Consider the following 23,929-nt stretch of genomic DNA (forward strand, 5'->3'; position numbering starts at 1 on the left):
AATACAAATATAAATATTTTAGAATAACATCATTATCTAAAATTAATGTGTAGACATAGATATTAAATAAAAAGATAAACTGTAATATACTAAAAATTCAGTCATTTTTCTTGAAAAATAAATAAAACAAAAAATTATCATAATCAAATTCCTTATATATAGCTTTGCAGGGTATACAGGATATTATGATAGTATCCTATATACCCTGGTATACAGGATACTATCATAATACATGACAAGAAAACCCTGAGAAAAACCAAGATCTAGGTGAATTGATACAGTAAATGCTTTAAAGACTGAAAGCATCTGAGAATGTTGGAGTTCCACCTAGATCTTGGTCTTTTTCTTGCCAACCTATCATGAAATCTTGTTTTTGCTAATCTTTTCTATCCATTATATTTAAGTGGCTATATTACCTGAGATTAGCTTGTTCACACATTACTAAATACCAATAATGTCAAGTTACTGCCTAATATCCTCATTTTTAATGATTTTGCCATTGATGCCATCTGTTCACTCTGCTAATCTTTCTCAGAATTTTCATATTTGTGGTTTCCAGTCTTTGATTTAGTGTTTTATTTCTCCTCAAGCTTTCAGATCCTTTAAAAATTGGTTTGAAAAGTTAAAATTGGTTTGAACACTGCCTTGTATACAGCTGGTTTAGTGTTTTGACTTAATTCTTCCTTATTCCATATAAATTTATTCATTGCTTTCCTGTCATACTAGCTTTGTTAATTCGGTTGTCTGTTTCCATATTTAATTTGCCATTTTCACTAAACATTTTGTCCAAATACCTGAAATGTTCTACTTGTTCTACAGATTCTCTAGAGGATGTTTTTGAGCATCATGCACTTGCTGTTTTTGAATGTCAGGAATTGAGCTGGAAAGAAACATTACTTAGAATGAGAAGGAATACCAAGCTTTTTTTTTTTTGAGGCTGAAGGGGCTATGGACCAGATGTACTTGTGCCAGGATAGATTAGATGTGAAACTTAAAAGAAGAGAAAAACTGGTCCTAGTCGAAGAGAAGAATATTGTCAAAAGTCAGTGAGTGAGAGCCATAGTCTTTCTTTCTCAAAATGAGACAGGACTTCATTTTGCTTGCATTAACATTCACTTAGTTGTTGTTGTCGCCCCATTTGAAAATGGCAAGGAGATCAATGTTTAAGGCACTGGTTAAAAATCTTGAAGCATGAGTTACCTGAGCATTATAAAGTTTTGTAATTGACAAAGCACAGTGAAGAGTACTGTCACCCGCAAAGCTGTAAATAAAATCAGATGTCAGGAAAAGAAGATCATTGATGTATAGGAGGAAGAATGAATGTAGGTGACAGTACTGAGACCTGGGGTACATCAACATTGATTGAAAAATATGATGAAAGAAAACCACCCATCATAGCCTGCAATGAATGAATGCAGTTCACTCATAAAGGGAAAGGGAATACTGTAAATACTATCTTGTTAAGAACACCATGATGCCTGACCAGAAGAATGCCTTAAAAATATCAAGAGCGACTGGTTGAGTCTCTCTCTCTCTGAACTTTTCCATGGCCTGTATCCAGAGATAGGCAAGGTTGACATGGAGATCTGCTGTGGAACAAGAATAGCAGAATCCATATTGGTGGTCATTAAGTAATTGGTGAACCTCTAATTATTGAAGACAGTTAGTTGATGATGAAATTTTCCATTATTTTGAGTATTGAGTAGGCCTGTGCAGTCTTGTGGAAATTTGCATTTGCATCCACAGCACTAGGCTATCCAAATCAAGACTATTCTACGTTTGAATTTAGTTGCTGTCTAATGGAAATTTTTTGTGAGTCTTTTGATCCATTCTTGAGTTAGTCCATCTCTGATACAGGTGAGCAGGTTTTTTTTCCTAGAAAATTAGGTTTTTCATCCTCAGTTACAGAACTCGTATTTCTAACACAGTAATGTATTGTGTTAGGGAGTATAGCAAACAGCAGTTGTTTGCTATACTCTCCTTCCCAGATGCCAATTAATATTACTGGGAGTCTTGAGCCAACTATTCTGTAATTGTCTTAGGAGGCAGACTAGTTGAAGAGTAGTAGTAGTTGCCTACTACTCTTCAAAAAGTTAGAGCTAAATGGCTCTGCCTACTTCCTTTGGGGACAAAAAGGTGTTAGCAGATTTATTCCTGGGGATGGGGGGGGGGGGGCATGCTTGCACCTGGAAAGATTTGGGGGCCACAGACAGAATCTGTTGACTTTTTTTTAAGAGTGAGTCAAATTACACCCTCAGTATCAGGGATGAGGGTAGGACAAAAGTACTTGAAAATGTAGTAATCAAATTTAGAGAAAGATTTCAATGGTCAATACATATACAAAACAAAATATCTGTTCTAGTGAAAAGATAAAATTAAACATATGAAATTAATTACATTTAGTTATCAGAAGATATATACATTCAATGTGATATTTGAGGCTGCAAATTATCAGAAAGTTTATTAATATTTAGTTAAGCTTTGTGACATGCAGTCTTAAAATATTATGCAAATGATTGTTTGCAAGTCTTGTTTTTTCATGGTTTCATTTTTGAAAATGTTAATTAACAGATATGGAGATCATCGCCACTGCAAATCTCTTCAAGTTCAAAAATGTATCAGACTGGTGAATAGAATTGCTGAATAGAAATTTAAAAAACTTTTTCGGGTTGTTTAAGGGTCAAAGCTGTATAACCGAGAGGAGACCTCCATATAGTCTTTACAGGAATGTGGAGAACAAACCAGGGATTCTGACCTGATGTTAAATCCTCACCTTCTCATGGTGCACCCTGTTAGGTATCTACCTGGATGCTGAACAAACGAAGATGGGCTGGCAATTTTGGATTTAGACAATCAAATTATATTCTTATTGGCTTAAACCAAAATACAATGGTACAACATGAGAAAATTTCATACCGGCTGGGGTGTCGCCCAGTTAAACAAGGCCCCCGTTATTTTCCCCAGGGAACCAGGGACAAAAGAGCAAAAAGTCAGCTACTGGAACAAATCGACATAATAGGGGTGAGTAAAATTTAAAAGACAAAAACTGGTGAGATCTTTTTGAGCAATAAATACAAAATGTTATATTCAGGCAATAACAATGACAAGGAAAAGAAGGAGTAGCCATAGTATTCAACAATAAATACGAGGCTAAACTTCTTGAATGGCAGGCAGTTTTAAGTAGATTGATGTGGCCAAATATCAGAATGGGGAACTGGACAATGAGACTTATTTGTGCCTATGGTACCACAGAAGGTTCCTAAGTAGAAGTGGAGGAATTTTTTGAGGATTTAGAGAAATCAACTGACACAATAAAAAATGAAAATTTTTTCCTTGTTGGACCAAATTTTCTTGGAGAAAAGAACAAGGCTAATAATAATGGTAAGTGCCTGCTAGATTTCTGCTTAGGACATGGACTACTTATTACTAACACAATGTCCCAACATAAAAATGTGCACAAATGCACATGGAGAGAAGAGGCAAGGAATAAGAAAAGTCTCATTGCCTGTGTTATTGTTGATAGGGATGTTTTCTCCCTGATGTTTCTCACTAGAGTGTACTAAGGATTTGAAATTGGAAGTGATCACAATTCTAGTGTTGAGCAGGTTTAATATTGAATTTCATATTGAAAAGAAGAACACTTAACAAAGGTTTAAAGCGAATAAAAGTTGAGCAGCTCTCATATGTGAACTGTAGACTAAAATACACAAACATTATTGAAGAAAAAATGAGAGTTTGAGAACAGGAACCAAACATTAGAGATTCAGTGGAAAGCCCTGAAGAAAATACTGATTGATTCAGCCAGAGAGGCATGTGGTGAGATTGTCTGCAAGGATAGAAAAATCAGAATTTCATGGTGGATACAGGAAGTTAAAGAGGAAATGAAGGAAAAGTAGAAAGCATATCAAAAGTTCTTGGCAAATAAGTCAGCTAGGAATGTGTTAGCAGAGCTAATATCAGGTATTATGGTCACTTAAACAGAATGGGATAAGAAAGATTAACAAAACAAGTTCTCTGCCAGGTTGGCAGGAAAAACTAGCTAAACAAAAGTCATGGGAAAACTTTGGTAAGAACATAGAAAATAAATATCAAGAATTTGCCAAGATATTCTGGAGATTGTTGAAGGAGCGAAGAATACTGTAAAAGAAATTAGAGATGATAAAGATTACATGAAAACTTTAGAAAAAGATATCCTTGAAGTATGGAGTAATTACTTCGGAAAATTGCTAAATGAAACAAGCATTGATAGCACAGTGGTAAAAAACACTCAACAGGCATGCAGTCAGGAATACTCCATACTTGAAGTAGAAAAAAAAAGCCATGAAAGGCCTGAAATGTGTAAAGACAGCAGGAGTAGATGATATTCAACCAGAAATGCTCAAGTATGGAGGTATGAAAGTCTTACAGTGTCTGCACTGCATAGTTCAGAAGGCCTGGAACAAAGGGACGAATTCCAGATGATTGACGTAGAGCTCTCATAGTACCCATGTATAAAAAGGGAAATAAAACTGAATGTGAAAATTACAGAGGTATTTCTCTACTGAGAGTTCCTAGTAAGATTTATGCAAGTATACTTGATTAACGGTTGAGAAGGATTGTGAAGAACAAACTAGATTCAGGCCAAATAGAGGCTGTCAGGATCAGATTTTCACTTTACGACTGGTAGTTGAGAAATAATGGGAATATAACCAAGATTTGTATTTAATTAATTATATGAAAAGACAAAGGCTTCAATTCAGTGACATGAACTTATATAAGTTAAGGGATATTACATCCCATATTGTTTCATGCCGAATATAGAAACTATGTAAAGTTCGGCGATTCCAAGCATAAGCAAATACCTGGATAGTGCACCTGACCCATTTGGTAGTGCAAACTGAGGCAACTCATAGTAAGGGTCGGGTAAACTCCGATCACTATTCTTGGTATTTACCCATAATGTGAGCTTAGTTCCTAGTAGCTAAGTTCACATTATGGGTAAATACCAAGAATAGTGATCGGAGCTTGCTCCACCCTTACTATGAGTTGCCTCAGTTTGCACTACCAAATGGATCAGGTGCACTATCCAGGTATTTGCTTATGCTAGGAATCGGCGAACTTTATATAGTTTCTATATTCGGCTAAGAAACAATATGGGATGTAATATTCCTTAACTTAAATTTGTTTTTAAGTTTTGTAGATCTGGAAAAGGCATATGGCAAAGTGCCAAGACAAAAGTTATTCAAAACTCTTCAGTTATATGGTGTCAACGGGGCATTATATCAAGCAATACTTAGTTTTTATTTGAGTTGTAAGTCAGCAATTAGAATTGAAGGAAGATGTAAAATCTGGTGTCAGAGAAGGATGTAAATTATCCCCGCTGTTATTCATTATCTATATGGATCACATTATGAAGGAAAATGGTATTAAACGTGATATCAAAATTGGAGATGTTAATCTCAGCTCTTTGCTTTATGCAGACAATGTTATACTTCTAAATAAATCTGCTACAAGTCTGCAAGATTCCCTGACTAAATTGAATAACTATGGCAACAGATATGGTACGAAGGTCAGCAATAACAAGACAAAGACAATGATAATAGGCAGAAGTCTTAAAAATATCAACTGCATCATTGTGAATGGAGAACCTGTCAAACAAGTAAAACATTTCAGTTACTTAGGCACGATTTTTAGTGAAGAAGGTAAATTAAATGTCAAAATAGACAACAGAATCAACAAAGCTGGTATGGTCGGAAGTCAACTGAATATGTGAAATAAGAGAGAAATTAATCAAAACCATAAATTAAGTGTATACAAGACAGTGTTCAAAACAATTTTAACTGATGGATGTGAGATCTGGTTAGAATTAAAACACTTGACCAAAGACTGGAGACCGCAGATATAAGAGTCCTGAGAAAGATTAGGGACATGATGACGGTATCCGGAGAGTTCATCGAAAAACAGTTTACCGAAAGACAAATTCATCGAAAAAGCAATTCACCGAATAAACTATTCATCGAAAATCAGTTTATCGAACAACAATTAATTGAAAAAGCAATTCATCGAAAGACAATTCCCCGAAAAAGCAATTCACCGATGAGCAGTTAATCGAAAAAACAATTCATCGAAACGCAATTGATCGAAAAACAGCAATTCATCGAAAATACAGTTCACCGAAAAATGAATTATAAGGCGTGTGGGGGCGAAGATGTGTGCGCAATTTTTTTTTTTTTTTTGGTTTGTTTTGGATTATTTTGAGAGGTATATATCTTTTTATTATCCTACTATTTATCCTACTTCGTTCGGAAAGCGATTTTTTGGCAGGGCATACTGGTTGCAGTGAATGATATCCACTGAGGCGGGTATAGTTGAGATGTTAAAAGAACATTTCATAAAGGGATTTCATCCTCATGAAATTTTTTAGCTCATGTTCTAACCGTTGATGAAACATGGCTTCCTCACTATGACCCAGAGAACAAACAACAGTCAGTGGAGTGGAGACACAAAGGTTCTCCATGGCCAAAGAAGTTTCGAACCAAACAGTCAGCAGGGAAAGTTCTTACCATTGTCTTTTAGGATATGGATGGTGTAATTCTTACATTACCTCAAGAAAGGTGAAACTGTTACATCAGCTCTGAAGGAATTGAAGGAGGAAAATCGGTTCGAGAAACTAAGCAGAGGCGTGTTGCTTTTGCAGGACAATGCACCTGCTTATAAAATCCAACAGACAATATACGACTTGGGATTTCAATATCTACCTCAAACACCATATTCACCAGGACTTGCCCCAGGGCCAATCCTAGAAATTTTGTCACCAGGTGTAGTAGCATATTTTTCCGCCCCTTCCCCTTAAAAAAAAAACTCTTTTAATTATTTATACACAAATATAAATATACGCAAAAGAAGAAATCCATCGGAATCAAATAAGGACTGCGCGGTGGCCACAAGCAGTGGGATACGCGCAGTCGCCATAATGTGGAGTTGCTCCATCATGTTAGAAAATGAGGCCCTACACATTCTCAATCTGGGGAAACACAAATTTCTCTAGCATATTTAGGTATGCCACTCTCGTAATCGTCTCCTCATGAAAAAAATGGCTGAACAATGCGATCATGCATGATCGCATTGTTGAGCCATATTTTCGAACCAACTTGAAAATTCCAAAACAGAAAAATCAACTTTAAGAAACATCTCATCTCTGGAAAATGGAAGACTACAAAAAAACTTGGCGTGAATGTATATAAAAAAGTCCTCCATCCTAAACTTATTTTCTACAAAACTACAGAAACCGAGAAGAGAAAAATTCTACAGCTCATTTAATGAAACTGCTGAAAAGGACTTCAGCATCTACGTTTATCAAGGATGTCAAGCACCTTTATCAGGGCGTTTAACCTGAAGGTGAGTTAGCCTGTCTCATACGAGGATGGAAGGTTTTTCCTCTCTGAAACTTGGTTTTTTTCTTGCCAAAAAACAAGCGAACCGAATTGGAAAAACATGCAGGGATTTAAGGCCAGTTGCTTCTTCCTTAATTCAAAACAACTCAATCCAATTCCAATTTCCTTTAGCACTGTGTTTTCTAACTGTGATCTGCCGACCACTGGCATCCTTCAAAAGTCGAATAAGACTTCCAACCGCTGCTCATCTAAATATAACACCGAATGGGTATGCTTCTAAAAGGTTTACAGGTTTGTTTTTTAAGACTCTTTATTCATCATTCCTTATTTTATTATTTTCTTCCCTAGAGAATATTTTAACCTTTTATTTATTTTTTAACAAACTGCACTGATCACCTCCTCAAAACCCAGAAATATACCCACACATATCCCTTCAGTATTCTTAGCCTATTTCTCCCCTTATTAACTGCAATTACTTGCTTTCGAGGTTATTCGGGAGATAAGTGCATGTGGCACTCCTGTCGTTGAGGAATAACAGAAACAGGACTAAATAGTGAAACATGATTGAAAAATCTTCAGGAATGAATTTTTTTCAAGTTTTCCAATATTTTTACTCTGAATTCCTGTATATTTTATTATTATATTGTGAAAAATATTTACATCAAAGAATCAATTTACTATTATTATTAGTAGTAGTTGTAATATTAATGATTAATACTATTTTCCCTCATCCTCCTCAATATTATGATTGTTGGTATAGCAATGCTGCTTTACTAAGGAATAATTACAGAACAATATCGATTCTTATTGTTTTTCTTTTCCAATTTGCCTATTTCCAGGAGGAAAAGCCTAGTCATCTCAGTATTAGGCCTACTAACTTACGTTCAGTAAACTTATTTATTTATTACATTTATTAATGAAAAAATTTTATTTGGATTCCGTATTTGAAACATTTAAAAAAAAATGTCAAACCCTTCCAGTTTTCAGTTCAGCTATATTCAGGGCTACAAAGAATAGTGTCGAAATTATGTATACAATAACTTGCAGACTTAGCAGAATTTGCAGAAGTTTTCAGAACAAGAAGCTGAATGCACGGTTCAGTTTTAGTTCGTAATGGATCACTTGTATCATGACATTTCCATCAAGAAGTTCCTAAATGATATTAGCAATTTCGCTCTGGCTGGATGAAATTTAATTAAATTTTTAATTTCAATCGACTAGACTTATTGTGACAAAATTTAGTAGAACGAATTTCTTAGCCTATTCCTTCCCTTATTAACTGCAATTACACGTTTTCGAGGTTATTCGGGAGATAAGTGCATGTGGTACTCCTGTCTTCTCTACAGATAAATCACTAACTGTACAATGAAGCAGGATGCACACTTACATTAAATGCTCTAAAATTCAAGAAAATAATTATTATGTTTCAATGACCACTTAAATATGTTGTCTGTATCATGAGTAACGTTCCGCATTGTTACTGAAGATTTTTAAACAATACTTTGCAAGAAAAATGACTTTTCGATGAATTGCTTTTTCGACGAATTGTCATTTGAGGAATTGGTCATTCGATGAATTGCCTTTTCGACGAATTGCCATTCGTTAAATTATTTATTCGGCGAATTGTTTTTTCGATGAATTGCTGTTCGATGAATTGTCTTTCGATTAACTGTTTTTTGATGAATTTGCCTGTAACCCATGATGACAATATCATGTTAAAAACAAGGATATTAGAATAGAACTTGACATTGTCAGCATCCAGGAATGAGTTAGCAGAGCTAATCTCAGGTGGTGTGGTCACTTAAACAGAATGGGAGAAGAATGATTAGCAAAACAAGTGTTCTCTGCCAGGTTGGCAGGAAAAAGTCCAGAGGGAGACCAAGATATAGGTGGATTTATACAGTAAAAAGTGCCTTAGAAGATAGAAATATAAGATCTGATAATATTGGAGTCTTGACAGGTAACAGACTGATTTGGAGTTAAATTGTAGATAGGAAGTTAGATGAGGTAAATTTTTCATGTAGTACTGTGATGTTTTGTACATCACTTGTGGGTACATGGCAGGAATTTGATGATGAAAACTGTTTTTGTTGTAAGCATCTTTTAAAGCATTAGTGGCCTGCAGATCAATTAATTCCATCTTAAATTTTTCAGAAGAGTCTTTTGGTGATGCTGAATTCAAATGCATTTTGGAATGTTCTTATTTCCATGGTATATTTGTGGAAATCTCCAAACCTGTTGTTGAATTCTTGCAAGAGTGTTAGTGCTTTAGAACTTCTTTTTGAAGTTGAATGAGAAGCCATTATTTTGTTAGATTCACATCCCTTACAGCAAGAGAAGTATGAAAAAATATCTTGATTGAACTGTTTCACCAAAATATTCAAATCTTTAAAACCTTTAACCTCGGAATGCATATCTGACACTAGTTTTCTTTTAACCTGTAGTCTTTAATTTAGGTTATTCAAATGATATGTAATATCAGTTAAGAATGCCAAAGCCCAAACCCAGTTTGCCTCAGACAGTTCTTGATAACTTCCCTTTTCGGTGGGAAAAATATCTCTTCATGACTTTTCCTCTGCTAAGCCATCTAGCTTTGAAAAATAAAGCACATCCTTATATCCTGCATTAAACTCGGAGTGGAAATTTTTAAACTGCCAGTGAGCCTAACCAAAGCACCTGATTTAGTTAACACTCAATACAGCAAACTCACAATACCTTCAAAGATGCAGTGAAAATACTTTGGAATTTCAACATTATCTTTCACCACTTCTTCCATAAATCATGCAACCACTCCAGAATTTTTCCCTGTCATATTTCTCGTGCCAACTATGTTCACAGTTTTTAATTTACCTGAACTAAGATTAAGATTTCTTATGGATTCTAATGATTTCAGGAGTATGCTTACTGCAGTTGTATGTCTTTTATACTTTGTAGCTGAGTTGTATCTGTTATGGTGTTGCTCTCATCAAGAGCCAAAGAGAAGTTCTTTTGCCCTTTCAGTCAATGTATTATGAAGATTATCTCCCATCTCTTTCAAACACCTTGTAATGGTTGATGAGGATAAACTGACATTCTGAACACAATATAATTTGTCAGGTCACATTTCTTCCATTTACTTTCAACATTCAAATGTCTACAAACTTGCTATCAGTGAACAGTCTCCCATTCTCACAAATGCATCTAGCCACGTGGTAACTTGCATGGACAGCAGACAAGTTTTCTTTCATGATGTGTTTTTAAAATAATTTGCTGATGGCATATAGATTTCCTAAGTGAATTACATGTGTTCGCTTATACATCTCATTTAAACAACAAGTACTCTTAATGATGAGATATATAGGTATGAATTTAAAATGATACTTTCAGTGGCATATCAAAGTTCTTTCTCATTGTTCAAAACAGCAAAAAAAAAATCATTTGTTCACCAATAATTAAAATGATGGCCTTTACTGCTATTTTTCAATTTTTTAAATTCAAATTTAATGAATTCATTTTCTTAAAAAGTCGTGCATAAAAGTAGTTCCAAAATTCACCACCAGATGCATGGAATTTGCACATCATGCAACTCTGCAGGTGCCAGGAGGGTTAAAAAGATGGACTCAGGGAATTTTTCCTTTCATTCTGGTTAATACCATCCACAGTGATGGCACTAACTTTGCCTAACATGGTTTTTGTACTACGTAAACAATTGTAATCCTGTTGCTGTAATTTCGTTGCCTGAAGAAAAAAAAAATCGAAAAAAAATCCAAATGATTAAACTTCTTGTAGAAACATGATCATTTGGGAGTTAGACCTGGCAGAGGTTGCAAACCATTCAGTTCACAAGTGAATGAAGTTGCTACTGCTGTTGTAGAGTATGTCAAGAAAAACAGTATTGGTTTCTGCAGTTCACCTGCTGTATCAAGGTATGTGAACGTATCTTACACAACCATCTGGAAAACTCTACAGAAAATTTTGCATTTTTGCCCATTCTAGATAAATCTTACGGAGGATTTGCACATGCAGGACCTCGAAAGTCGACTGACATTCACTTTAAAATTCCTTGCTCGAGTGGATTGTGACATTGTGGCAAGATGACACTCACTGTCATCTGAACAGAGATGTGAATACCCACATTTGCTGAGTATGGGCTACACAAAATCCATATGCAATCTGACAAATCCCGTTGCATCCACCGAAAGTTACTGTCTGGTGTGGGTTTACAGCTTCATTTATTATTGGAACATTCTTCTCTGAGGACATTATCCAGTTGAGTCTTGTGACCTGCTCAGTTACTGCTGACAGGTTTCTCGATATGATAAACAATTTTATTGTGCCACAGCTACAGCAGCAGCTGTGCATGGATTCAGCCATTTTCATGCAGGACTGGGATCCTCCACACATTGTTTGATCTGTGCAGAAGGTTCTTTAAGAACATTTCACAGAAGCCAGAATGATCAGCCATGCATCTGATCTGTGAAACTATGCAGATATCGCTTCTGCATGATGCACAATGTATATCTTCATAGTTTGATAGAATTTGGATCACTGGGTGGTGCTCCACAAGGCCTTAAACTGGGATGCTTTTATTTTGATCTGTGTATATGCTGTGTTATTATTATTTATAGCTGTGTATATACGTGTGTTATTATTATTATTTTTTTAAACATACTCTGATAGCTTTGTTCTAGAGATCAAAGATGGAACTTTTTCAAGCCGCTAGATGCCTTCAATAAGCAAAGCAGTAGTTTCACCATGTAGGATGAATTTTATCTCCCTTTTGAAGACAATTGTAAACATATGTGCTCATGACATTATTTGAATCCCCAGCCTATTTGGTTGGAGAGTGAGTACTCAAACCATCTCAGCCAACCAGGCCAGCAAATATATTACAGATCTTCTAATCCTGATCTCAAATCCAATCCACACTTTTGTTGATGGTAGTATACATTATTCCTCTTCATCTTCATTCAGTAATCATTCTGAGGTCTGATGACCAATCTATTTATGAAAAATGCAACATGCAACTCGCCGTTTTAAGTATTCTAGTAGGGTGCTGCCTGCACTTAACGCGTGAGAAGAGAGGAATGAAATTTTTACTTATCTGGATGAGCCATATACGCTCAAGCAGATGTTATCAGACTTGGGAAAAATTGCTTGACATTTTTAACTTTTTACAAGAATTGATTTAGGCAAACATATTTGATTATAAATTATATAATTCTATTTAATGTAATACTGCATTGCTTAACTTTTTTTTTTTTTTTCAAGGCATGATATATTTGCTAATTTATCTCTCTGACTATTCACTAATACCTTGTGTACAGTATGCTGTAACCTTAGATGTGGTGAAGTATGTCCTTTACTAACTGTGTACCAATAAACCAAAAATTAATCAGTCCTCTGCATCCATTGCCATAATCAATGGCGACAACCTTGCGGTTTTGGCAGGTTTCTCCCCTAAATTTTTAGTCCTTGTCTGCCATTTCCTCCAGAATAATTTATTATCAGTGCACATCTCCTGTATAGATAGCCATTCTGTCTTTGTTCTAACAACTTCCTTTTAGTAATTTGCATTTATGCTAGATATCCTTTGAAAGAAACTCTTTAAAATAACTGTAACCCCCCCCCCCCCCTTCCACACACACACATTATTAAATAATATTCAATTAGTGTTTTTTAAAAAATGTATATATATAGTTTATTTTTTTATTTCTCCTAGAGCATTCAATGAACTTTTGAAGTGCCAAAATACGTAAGTATTTAATAATGAATAAATGTTGTTTGTTAATGCAATTCATATTATTACATTCATTTTGTTAATACATTTATAAATAATGAACACTATTTATAGAATGTTATATAGCATATTGAAAAAAGTCACATTTGATATTCATTATTATTAAATAATTTATTAATCTTGTTGGGGGTGCTTAAGGGTCAAAGCGCTATAACTGAGAGAAGACCTCCACATAGCCTTTAAAGGAATTCAGAGAACCGACCAGGGCTTCTGACCTAATGTCTAATCCTCACCTTCTCGTGGTGCACCCTGTTGGGTATCTACTTTGATACTGAACGAACGAGAATGGGCTGGCAATTTTGGATTTAGCCGACCAAATTGTATTCTTATTGGTTAAACGAAAATCAAAAATGATGGTACAGCATGACAAAATTTCATGCTGGCTGGGGCGTCGCCTGGTTAAACAAGGCCCCTGTTGTTTTCGCCAGGGAACCAGGGCGAACAGCGAAAAGTCAGCTACTGGAACAAATCTGAAAACACACCCCAACTCAACATCACCAGAGTTAAAGATCAGTATTATCAACATAAGAAGCCTGAATGGCAAAGAAATGGAGCTAGCTGAGGAATTGGAAAAGTACCATATCGACATAATAGGGATGACTGAAACAGGAAAAAAATCGTGAGATTTTTCTGAGCAATAAATACAAAATGTTATATTCAGGCAATGACAATCAAGGAAAAGAAGGAGTAACCATAGTATTCAACACTAAATATGAGGCTCAACTTCTTGAATGGCAGGCAGTCTCAAGTAGAGTGATATAGGCAAATATGAGAATGGGGAACTGGACAATGAGACTTATTTGTGCCTATGGTCACACAGAAGGTTCTACTAAGGTAGAAGTGGAGGAATTTTTTGATGCTTTAGAAAAAGCAACTGACACAATGAAAAGGAAAAGTTGGTCCTTGTTGGGGATCTAAATAGCAGAGTAGGAAATGATTGTCAGACATACAAATATATTTTGGGAAAATTTGGAGAAAAGAGCAAAGCTAATAATAATGGCAAATACCTGTTGGATTTCTGCTCAGGACATGAACTGGTTATTACTAACGCCATGTTTTAACATAAAAATGTGCACAAATTCACATGGAGAGAAGAGGGAAGGAATAAGATAAGTCTCATTGACTATGTTATTGTTGATAGTGATGTTTTCTCCCTGGTGCAGGACACCAGAATGTAGAGAGGATTTGAAATTGGAAGTGATCATCATTTAGTCTTGAGCAGGATAAAATTGAATTTCATACTGAAAAGAATAACATGTAAGAAAGTTTTAAAATGAATAAAAGTTGAGCAGCTCTCAGATGTGAACTGTAGACTAAAATACACAAAGATTATTAAAAAAAAAATGAAAGAGTTTGAGAATAAGAACCAAACCTTGGAGATTCAGTGGCAAATCTTGAAAAAATTCCTGATTGATTCAGCCAGAGAGGCATGTGGTGAGGTTGTCTGCAAGGATAGAAAAATCACAACTCCATGGTGGACATGGGAAGTTAAAGAGGCAGTGAAGGAAAAGAAGAAAGTTTATCAAAAGTTCCTGGCAAATAACTCACCTTTTGCTCTTAGAGAATACAGAGACAAACGTAAGAAAGCTAAACACTGTGTAAAACTAGCTAAACAAAAGTCATGGGAGGACTTTGGCAAGAAGAAGTAGCAAGATATTCTGGAGGTTATTGAAGAAGCTTAGAAATGGAGGAAAGAGTGCTGTAAAAGGAGTTATTGATGATAAAGGTGACATGAAAACAGGAGAAAAAGATATCCTTGAAGTATGGAGTAATTACTTCAAAAAATTGCTAAATGGAACAAGCAGCGATGTCAGCACAGTGGTAAAAGACATTGACCAGGCATGCAGTCAGGAATACATATCCATACTTGAAGTAGAAAAAGCCTTCAGAATCAAACCTTGGAGATTCAGTGGCAAACTCTGAAGAAAACATTGATTGATTCAGCCAGAGAGGCATGTGGTGAAGTTGTCTGTAAGGATTAAAAAATCAGAACTCCCTGGTGGACACAGGAAGTTAAAGAGGAAGTGAAGGAAAAGAAGAAAGCATACCAAAAGTTCCTGTCAAATAAGTCAGCTTGTGCTCTTAGAGAATATAGAGACAAATGCAAGAATGCTAAACACTGGGTAAAACTAGCTAAACAAAAGTCATGGGAGGACTTTGGCAAGAATATAGAAAATAAATATCAAGAAGGTGGCAAAATATTCTGGAGGTTGTTGAAGAAGCTTAAGAATGGAGGAAAGAGTGCTATAAAAGGAATTAGAGATGATAAAGGTGACATGAAAACGGGAGAAAAAGATATCCTTGAAGTATGGAGTAATTACTTTGAAAAACTGCTAAATGAAACAAGCAGTGATGTCAGCACAGTGGTAAAAGACATTGACCAGGCATGCAGTCAGGAATACATATCCATACTTGAAGTAGAAAAAGCCATCAAAGGCTTGAAATGTGGAAAGGCAGCAGGAGTAGATGATATTCGACCAGAAATGCTGAAGTATGGTGGTATAAGAGTCTTACAGTGGCTGCACTGCATAGTTCAGAAAGCCTGGACAGAGGGACGAATTCCCGATGATTGGAGTAGAGCTCTCATAGTACCCATATATGAAAAGGGAAATAAAACTGAATGTGAGAATTACAGAGGTATTTCCCTACTGAGTGTTCCTGCAAGATTTATTCAAGCATACTTGAGAAACGGTTGAGAAGAATTGTGGAAGAAAAGCTTGGTGAAGAACAAGCTGGATTCAGGCCAAATAGAGGCTGTCAGGATCAGATCTTCACTTTACGACAAATAGTCGAGAAAGCATGGGAATATAACAAAGATCTGTATTTAAGTTTTGTCGATTTGGAAAAGGCATATGACAAGGTGCCAAGAGAGAAGCTATTCAATACGCTGCAGTTATATGGTGTCAATGGGGCATTATATCAAGCAATACTTAGTCTTTATTTGAGTTGTAAGTCAGCAGTTAGAATTGAAGGAAGTACAGGAAGATGGTTTAATGTTAAATCTGGTGTGAGACAAGGATGTACATTATCCCCTCTGTTATTCATTATCTATATGGATCACATTATGAAGGAAAGTGGGAGATGTTAACGTCAGCTCTTTGCTTTATGCAGATGATGTTATACTTCTAAATAAATCCGCTACAAGTCTGCAAGATTCTCTGACTAAATTAAACAGCTGTTGTAATAGATATGGTATGAAGGTCAGCAATAAAAAGACAAAGACAATGAAAATAGGCAGAATCATGACAACAGAAACATTTTCAACACAGTTGAAAATGTCAACTGTGTTGTGAATGGAGAACCTGTGGAACAAGTAAAACATTTCAGCTATTTAGGCACGATTTTTAGTGAAGATGGTAAATTAAATATAGAAATAGACAACAGAATCAGCAAAGTTGGTATGGTGGGAAGTCAATTGAATAAATTCATATGGAATAAGAGAGAAATTAGTCGGAACACTAAATTAGCTGTATACAAGACAGTGTTCAAACCAGTTTTAACTTATGGATCCGAGAGCTGGGTCAGAAGTAAAACACTTGACCAAAGACTAGAGACCACAGATATGAGAGTCCTGAGAAAGATTATAGGCGTGAACAGATGGCATCAATGGCAGTATCATATTAAAAACGAGGATATTAGGAAAGAACTTGGCATTGTCAGCATCCAGGAATGCGTTAGCAGAGCTAATCTCAGGTGGTATGGTCACTTAAACAGAATGGGCGAGGAAAGATTAGCAAAACAAGTGTTCTCTGCCAGATTGGCAGCAAAACGACCCAGAGGAAGACCAAGATATAGGTGGATTGATACGGTACAAAGTGCCTTAGACGATAGAAATATAAGATCTGATAATGTTGGAGTGATGACAAGTAACAGGCTGATTTGGAGGATAATTGTAGACAGGAAATTAATAATGATGTAAATTTTGTTTTTTTCATGTAGTGCTATCATATCCTGTACACCCCTTGAGGGTACATGGCAGGAATTTGATGATGATGATGATGATATTTATTGGTCACCTAAAATCCATAAATCCAATACTCCTATACCCTTTTCATGTGAAGCACCTGACCGTGATGGAGGGTCTTCCCAGTAATGGTAGTGGCCCTTTTTATTCTTCCTCATTTTTTACTTTTGCTTCCCGAAGGAGAAGAGTGCCCATAAATAGACTACTGTCACTGGGATTGGCATGTTTGCCGTATGGTGCATACCCACGATCAGGGGGATCATGGTAGTCTTGCACTACTCTGGCCTCTGTTTCGGCAAGATGGGCGGTCCTGAATGGGTTGGAGGAAGCATGAATTGTTCCTCCTCATTTGTTTCAGGGGTCCTACCAAAGTCCATCCAAGTAAGTTATTATTGATACCTTTCGATAACAGAAGTAAGAAATAAAAGGCATGTGATACCAGTATAAATGTACCAGTTTTTCTCATCATCCACACAACAGGTGAAAAGCCAATAGGGAAAATGTCACCCTTTTTCATTCAAAATGGTTTAGAAGGATAGGCAAGTTCTTCGAAATCATTTAAGAAACTACGTTTTCTAGCGATGTCTTAATTGTGCCAACAACATTCCGAAAAACTGTGCCGAGTAAATCATTGGGTGGAATACCAGTAACATTTACAACTCATAAAACGCTCAATTCTTGTAGAGGAGTGATCTCAGAATGGGATCTACTTGATGTTCCTAATGAGATACGAGGGTGGTCTGAAAAGTTCACGGCCTAACAATGGAAAAAATGAATTTATAATTTCAAAATTAGTTTTATTTTTCAACATAATCTCCCATAAGACTAATACATTTATTCCACCGATGCTCCAGCGCCATTATCCCGTCTCTGTAGTGGTTGTCAGTACGATCTGCAAAATACCCCTCTACAGCTGCAATCACCTCTTGATTCGAAGAAGACTTTTAGTTTTGGAAAGAAATAGAAGTCAGAGGGAGCAAAATCTGGGAAATAGGGGTGGATGTTCCAACAATTCATAGTGCAGATCCCTTAATTTTACCATTGCCAAAACACCTTTATGGGCAGGTGCATTGTCCTGATGAAAGATGATTTTAACTTCTTCAAACCAGGTCTTTTCTCACGAATTTTTTTATCTAGTCTGGTTAAAAGATCGGAAAAATATTCCCCGGTTTTTGTTTGACCCTTTTCAAGATAATTAGTAAACAAAATGCCTTTAGTATCCCAAAACACGGATGCCATGACCTTTCCCATTGATGGAACTGACTTTGTCTTCTTTGGCACTGAACAACCGGCTTCTGTTCACTATTTTGACTGCTGTTTGGATTGTAGTGTGTAATGGTGAATCCAAGTCTCATCCATAGTAATAAATCGCTGCACAAAATCAGTTTTATTCTTGTTAAAACATTCCTAAACAACAACAAGTGAAATCATGTATGCACCACACGTGTATTGCACACTTTCAGTGTTGTTTTGTAATTTATAATTAGAATTCTGTTAATCTCTAGTCTGTAACATGTTTTGTTAGCTTTAGTTCCTATCATCAGTCTTGTACCCTGAAGATGCCAACAGCTTTAGTTAGTGAAACTAGTTGTTATTAAAATAGTTTTTTTTTCAGATACTTGATCAACATTTCCCACATAGTTAATTCACATGCTCCAAGCATTGTTCAGAGATTTTCATGCAAGTGTGTGTTTGATCTGCTGTGAGCAAGCGCAGCACCCATCTTGCACAAAGCTTTTTTCATTTGCAATTCTTCATGCAAAATATATCCTACATGTTCTTTTGAAATGTAGTCTCAGCAATTTCACTCACTTTGACTCGCCGGTCATCCAATACCATAGCATGCATTTGATCAATAATTTCTGGTGCTGTTACACTTTTTGGATGTCCTTCACTTGGATCATCTTCAAGGCTGGTACGGCCATGTTTAAACTCGGCAGCCCATTTCTTAATTGTCGAAAACGAAGTAGAAGAGTGCCCATAAACTTTTATGAACTTCGAATGAATTTCTTTTGCTGTTAAACCTTCTTTTACAAAGAATTTTTTAACCGCACGATGCTCAATTTTATCCATTTCAAGGGATACAGACAACAGTTTTGCTTCTGACAGCTGTATAAAACAAACTACATGATAGAATGATTTGCAATTTCATATGGATGCTTATGACAGATGTACCAACTTAGAAAAAAAATCGTGCCGATAGTCTTGCCATCTATGGTCAAAGCTGAGAACTTTTCAGACCACCCTCTTATGGTCAGAGTTGAAAGGTCTGAGGGGCATCCTGATCCCTAGGGATGGTCACTTAATCACAAGCAGAAACATAATCCTTGCTTTTCATACTCCTAAACTTCCAATCTGTTAAAGCTGGGTATCTGAATTATTCTGTCAAACTGTACATACCTAATCCACTGAAATACTTCAAATTTCAGAAATATGGACATGCCCAAACTGTCTGTTGTGACTCTGCCACCTGGGCCTGATGTGGTGGTAAAGAGTGTGATACCATGATAAATAGCATGATCGCTTTGCTAAATGTCTAAACTGTCAGGGAGATTATCCAGCATACTCCTGTGTATGTCAGAAGTGAAATGATGAAAAGTAATACAAAAGATAAAAACAGAACAAAATATATCATATCAGGATGCAAAAAAGAAGTTAGCCACTAGCAAACCTGTTCAGAGATCCTCTTATGCTGAGAGGATAGCAGTAAAGAAAATGTCAACAACTACTAACTCATACGTCTATTCTAACATTTGATAATTTCACCATACTTGAACTTTACGATTGTGACCGTTTCTCTGTTGAGTGCATCAATCGTGCAATGTATCGTCCCACTCCAAAAATGGTTCCATTCTATGATGACCCACTTGTGAAAAAAAATTATGGCAAGGTTATCACTTAAAGACAAACCACCAGACTCTCCCACAGAAAAAATTAATACTTCAGTATTCACTGAAAGTAAACTGAACTTACACAGAAACCCTGACACATCTGATGTCATACTGGATATTTTCCCAAAGGAAGAGATGGACACTGGCAGTCCATACTTCTCAAAATCTAATGAGAAATATAAATCCGACAGGAGTCAGTCCTCAACCTTCTGAAAATCAGACAAGTCTACAAAGCCTAAACAACAGGAAAATTTTTACAATGAAACTGTTGTGGAGTTCACCAGAATGTCGATGATATATGAAGCCCCTGCTATAGAAACACAAACCTTTTTGTTTCTGTCTGCAGGAGTCTTATTTAAAATCCAATGAAGACCTTACCTTCAGGAATATCACTCTTGTATGCAAGACCAGAACTAGAGATGGTCCTGCTCATGGTGTATTAGCTAGTGTTGTGGATAGTAATACTCCTTTCCATCATCTCAAGCTTAATACTTCTCTGGAAGCACTAGCAGTTTGTCTATCTGTGGGGTTTCTTATCGCAGTATGCTCAGTATGCCACGGATTCTGAATTAAATGAAACTGAACTTGATAATCTCATAATTCAACTGCCTCAGCCCATACTCTTAATGGGTGACTTTATTGGACACAACACTGTTTTGTAGGTGCCAAAATGAAAAGATTTATCATTGACTGAATGCTTGACTGCAAGGTTGTATCATTGACTGAATGCTTGACAACCATGACATCTCCTTTATTAATGACAGGGTAAATACCTTCTTCCATATGCCTACCTATTCTTATTCTGCAGTTGATCATACAATCTGCTCCTCCTGCCATTTTTTCCCTGCTCACATGTGATGTTGAAGAAAACAAATATGGAAACAATAATTTTCTCGTTATTAGCACAGTGTCTTCACAGGAACCATGTCCTTCTACATGGATGCCCATGTTGAAAATTGAGCAGGCTGACTGGAATATATTTCCCAATCTTGTAAAATTTAATACTGAAGCAGTGAAGTATCTTACAGATTGTGTTGTCCATGCAGCAACGATAGCAATTCCAAAAATAATATCCCATTTCCACTCTAACAAAAGACTTGGTGAAACCCAGAATGCCAAACAGTGGAAAAAAGATCAAGATAGAGCATGGGTATATTTTGTAGATATACCCTACCACAAGAAACTTAATAGAATTTAAACATGCTCTGGCCAAAGCACGTTATGGGAGATGTTAGAGCAAAAAACAATCCTGGATCAAATTTACATCATCGATTAATCAAATAACCATTGCAAAAATTGTATGGGATAAAAATTGGAAGATGAAAGGTAGAGACAGAACACAGGATTGTCTACCTTGGAAATAATGGATGAATTTTTGTTGACCCCAAAGCTGTTGCAGACAGAATTTATTTTTGTTATTTATTTATTATTATTATTATTTAAATTTTTTTTGTTATTTTTTGCAAATTTTTTGGTGATTTACCAGCAGTTTCCTATTTTCCTGATTTCCTGATTTTTTTTAATTGTGACAATAGACCCTGATGACATCCACTATGAAAAGATAAAATATCTCCTATCATTATTATAATTACAGCTATTTTGCCTGCTTCAGTTTAGGAGTGCCCCTGTTTAAATGTCATTGGCTGTTTCCTCATGGAATCTTAGGGCATTGTGAGTGTAAATGTACCAAAAAGTATATTTGGCATAAGGAATAGAAATTTACACATACCTTTTTCTGGGTGTTGCGGCTTTTCCTCTTTCTGCGATGTCGAAAAAACTGAGTGTGTGTGTGGGGGGGGGGGGGGGGGAGGCAATTTGGTAGAATTAAGTTAGAAAAACCCATTTTTTTTTCCCGTAATATATATAAACATACATATTATATTATATAGGGTGGGGGAAAAGGTGAAAGGGTTGATTTTTTAAAATAGGGAGGGGGAAGGGGAAAGGTGGTTGACGGGGTGCGGTTCGTTTCGACTATTTGTGGTCGTCATTTGAATACATTGGGAAAGTGGATGCTATGTCAGGTCGGGTAGGTGCTTCTGCTTTTGAAGTGTTTGTGTTGTTGCCTATTGTCGAGGTTGTGACCTCAATTTTATGTTGTGAAGCTTCCAAACCTCGGAGATTATGTAGGGCCTGTGTACGTTGATAGAGTTCGCGTCACACTTTATAGCTATTGTTTCCGATATTCTGAGCATTGTTTCATTGTCTTGTCTGTGTACTATGATGGCCTTGTCTATCTGTGGAGTGTGTTTTTTGTTCAAGGGCGTGAACAGCTATTTCCGTTTTTCCTGTGCTTTGTATTCGATTTTTCTTTTTGATGTTACGTTTTTTAGTGTTTAAATGTTCTGGAATAGGGATGTTACAGACACGGAAGTGTTCTTGTAGTCTTGCCCATAAAGACCTGATGGTGGAACCTGTGTAGGTGATGTCACAGTCTTTTTCGCAGGGAAATTTATAGACTACATTGTGCTGTTCAAATATTTCTTTCTGTGTGTGAGGTTTGGTGGATTTTAGGAGGTTTGCCAGTTTTTGGTTTGTGGTGAATACCAGTTTGTAGTCAGTATATTTGAAGATGTATTTATAGGCTTTGTATGTGTTTTGGGTGTATGGTAGTTTGATAATTTTTTGTGTAGGGGAAGTTCGTTTTGGTACTTGGGTTGTTTTGGCGTTTTTTTGCCATCTTGTTTGCATAGTTAATCAGTTGTGTAGGATAGTTGCGATTTAAGAAGATCTGTGTTAGTTTTTTTATTTCTGTGTTTAGACTATTTTGATTGGTTGAAAATTTGTAAGCATTTATGAATTGTGATAAGATGACAGATTTTTTAACAGAATATGGATGGTATGAGTGAAAATGGAGGTAGTTCTGATGTGTGAGGGTTTCTGGTATATTTTCATGGCTATTTTGTTGTGTGTTCTGGTTAATGTCAAGTTTAAGAAATTGATGGATTTGTTCTGTTCGGTTTCTGTGGTGAATTTTAATCTGTTGCTGTAACTGTTTAGGATGTTTTTAAGGTGGTGATGTGTGTGGGATTACCAATGCACAGAATATCGTCTACGTATCTGCCATAAAAGGTGATGCTGGGTGGAGTAAGAGTGATTCTATGTGCCAGGAATAATTCCGCTAGTTGTCCACTGATGTTTTGGTCCATGTATGCACATGTTGTTGTTGAACTTGAAGAATTCATCTTCAAACATACTGACTACAAACTGTTATTCACCACAAACCAAAAACTGGCAAACCTCCTAAAATCCAGCAAACCTCACACACAGAAAGAAATATTTGAACAGCACAATGTAGTCTATAAATTTCCCTGCCAAAAAGACTGTGACATTACCTACACAGGTTCCACCATCAGGTCTTTATGGGCAAGACTACAAGAACACTTCCGTGACTGTAACATCCCTATTCCAGAACATTTAAACACTAAAAAATGTAACATCAAAAAGAAAAATCGAATACAAAGCACAGGAAAAACGGAAATTGCTGTTCACGCCCATGAACAAAAACACACCCCGCAGATAGACAAGGCCATCATAGTAGACAGACAAGACAATGAAACAATGCTCAGAATATCGGAAACAATAGCTATAAAGTGTGACGCGAACTCTATCAATGTACACAGGCCCTTCATGATCTCCGAGGTTTGGAAGCCTCACAACATAAAATTGAGGTCACAACCTCGACCAATAGGCGACAACACAAACACTTCAAAAGCAGAAGCACCTACCCGCCCTGACATAGCATCCACTTTCCCAATGTGTTCAGATGACGACCACGAATAGTCAAAACGGACCGCACCCCTTCAACCACCTTTCCCCTTCCCCCCCTCCCTATTTTAAAAAATCAACCCTTTCACCTTTTCCCCAACCATATATAATATAATATATATGTTTATATATATTACAGAAAAAAACCTGGGTT

At 36.3% G+C, this 23,929-nt stretch overlaps 1 protein-coding gene across 1 annotated transcript in view; it reads left to right on the forward strand.

The window, feature by feature from the left end:
- The window catches only part of LOC150106699 (sister chromatid cohesion protein PDS5 homolog A-like), a 670,786-nt gene that overhangs the window by 270,907 nt on the left and 375,950 nt on the right, over positions 1-23,929 (forward strand). Inside the window, exon 14 of the mRNA XM_090393290.1 lies at positions 13,075-13,107. Coding sequence (XP_090249416.1) covers positions 13,075-13,107 — 33 coding nt within the window. The remainder of the gene's footprint in view (positions 1-13,074; positions 13,108-23,929) is intronic.

This window comes from Typopeltis vanoorti, chromosome 5 (genome assembly GCF_054136105.1).
Source record: "Typopeltis vanoorti isolate ZY-2024b chromosome 5, IOZ_Tvanoo_1.0, whole genome shotgun sequence".
NCBI lineage: Eukaryota > Metazoa > Arthropoda > Arachnida > Uropygi > Thelyphonidae > Typopeltis > Typopeltis vanoorti.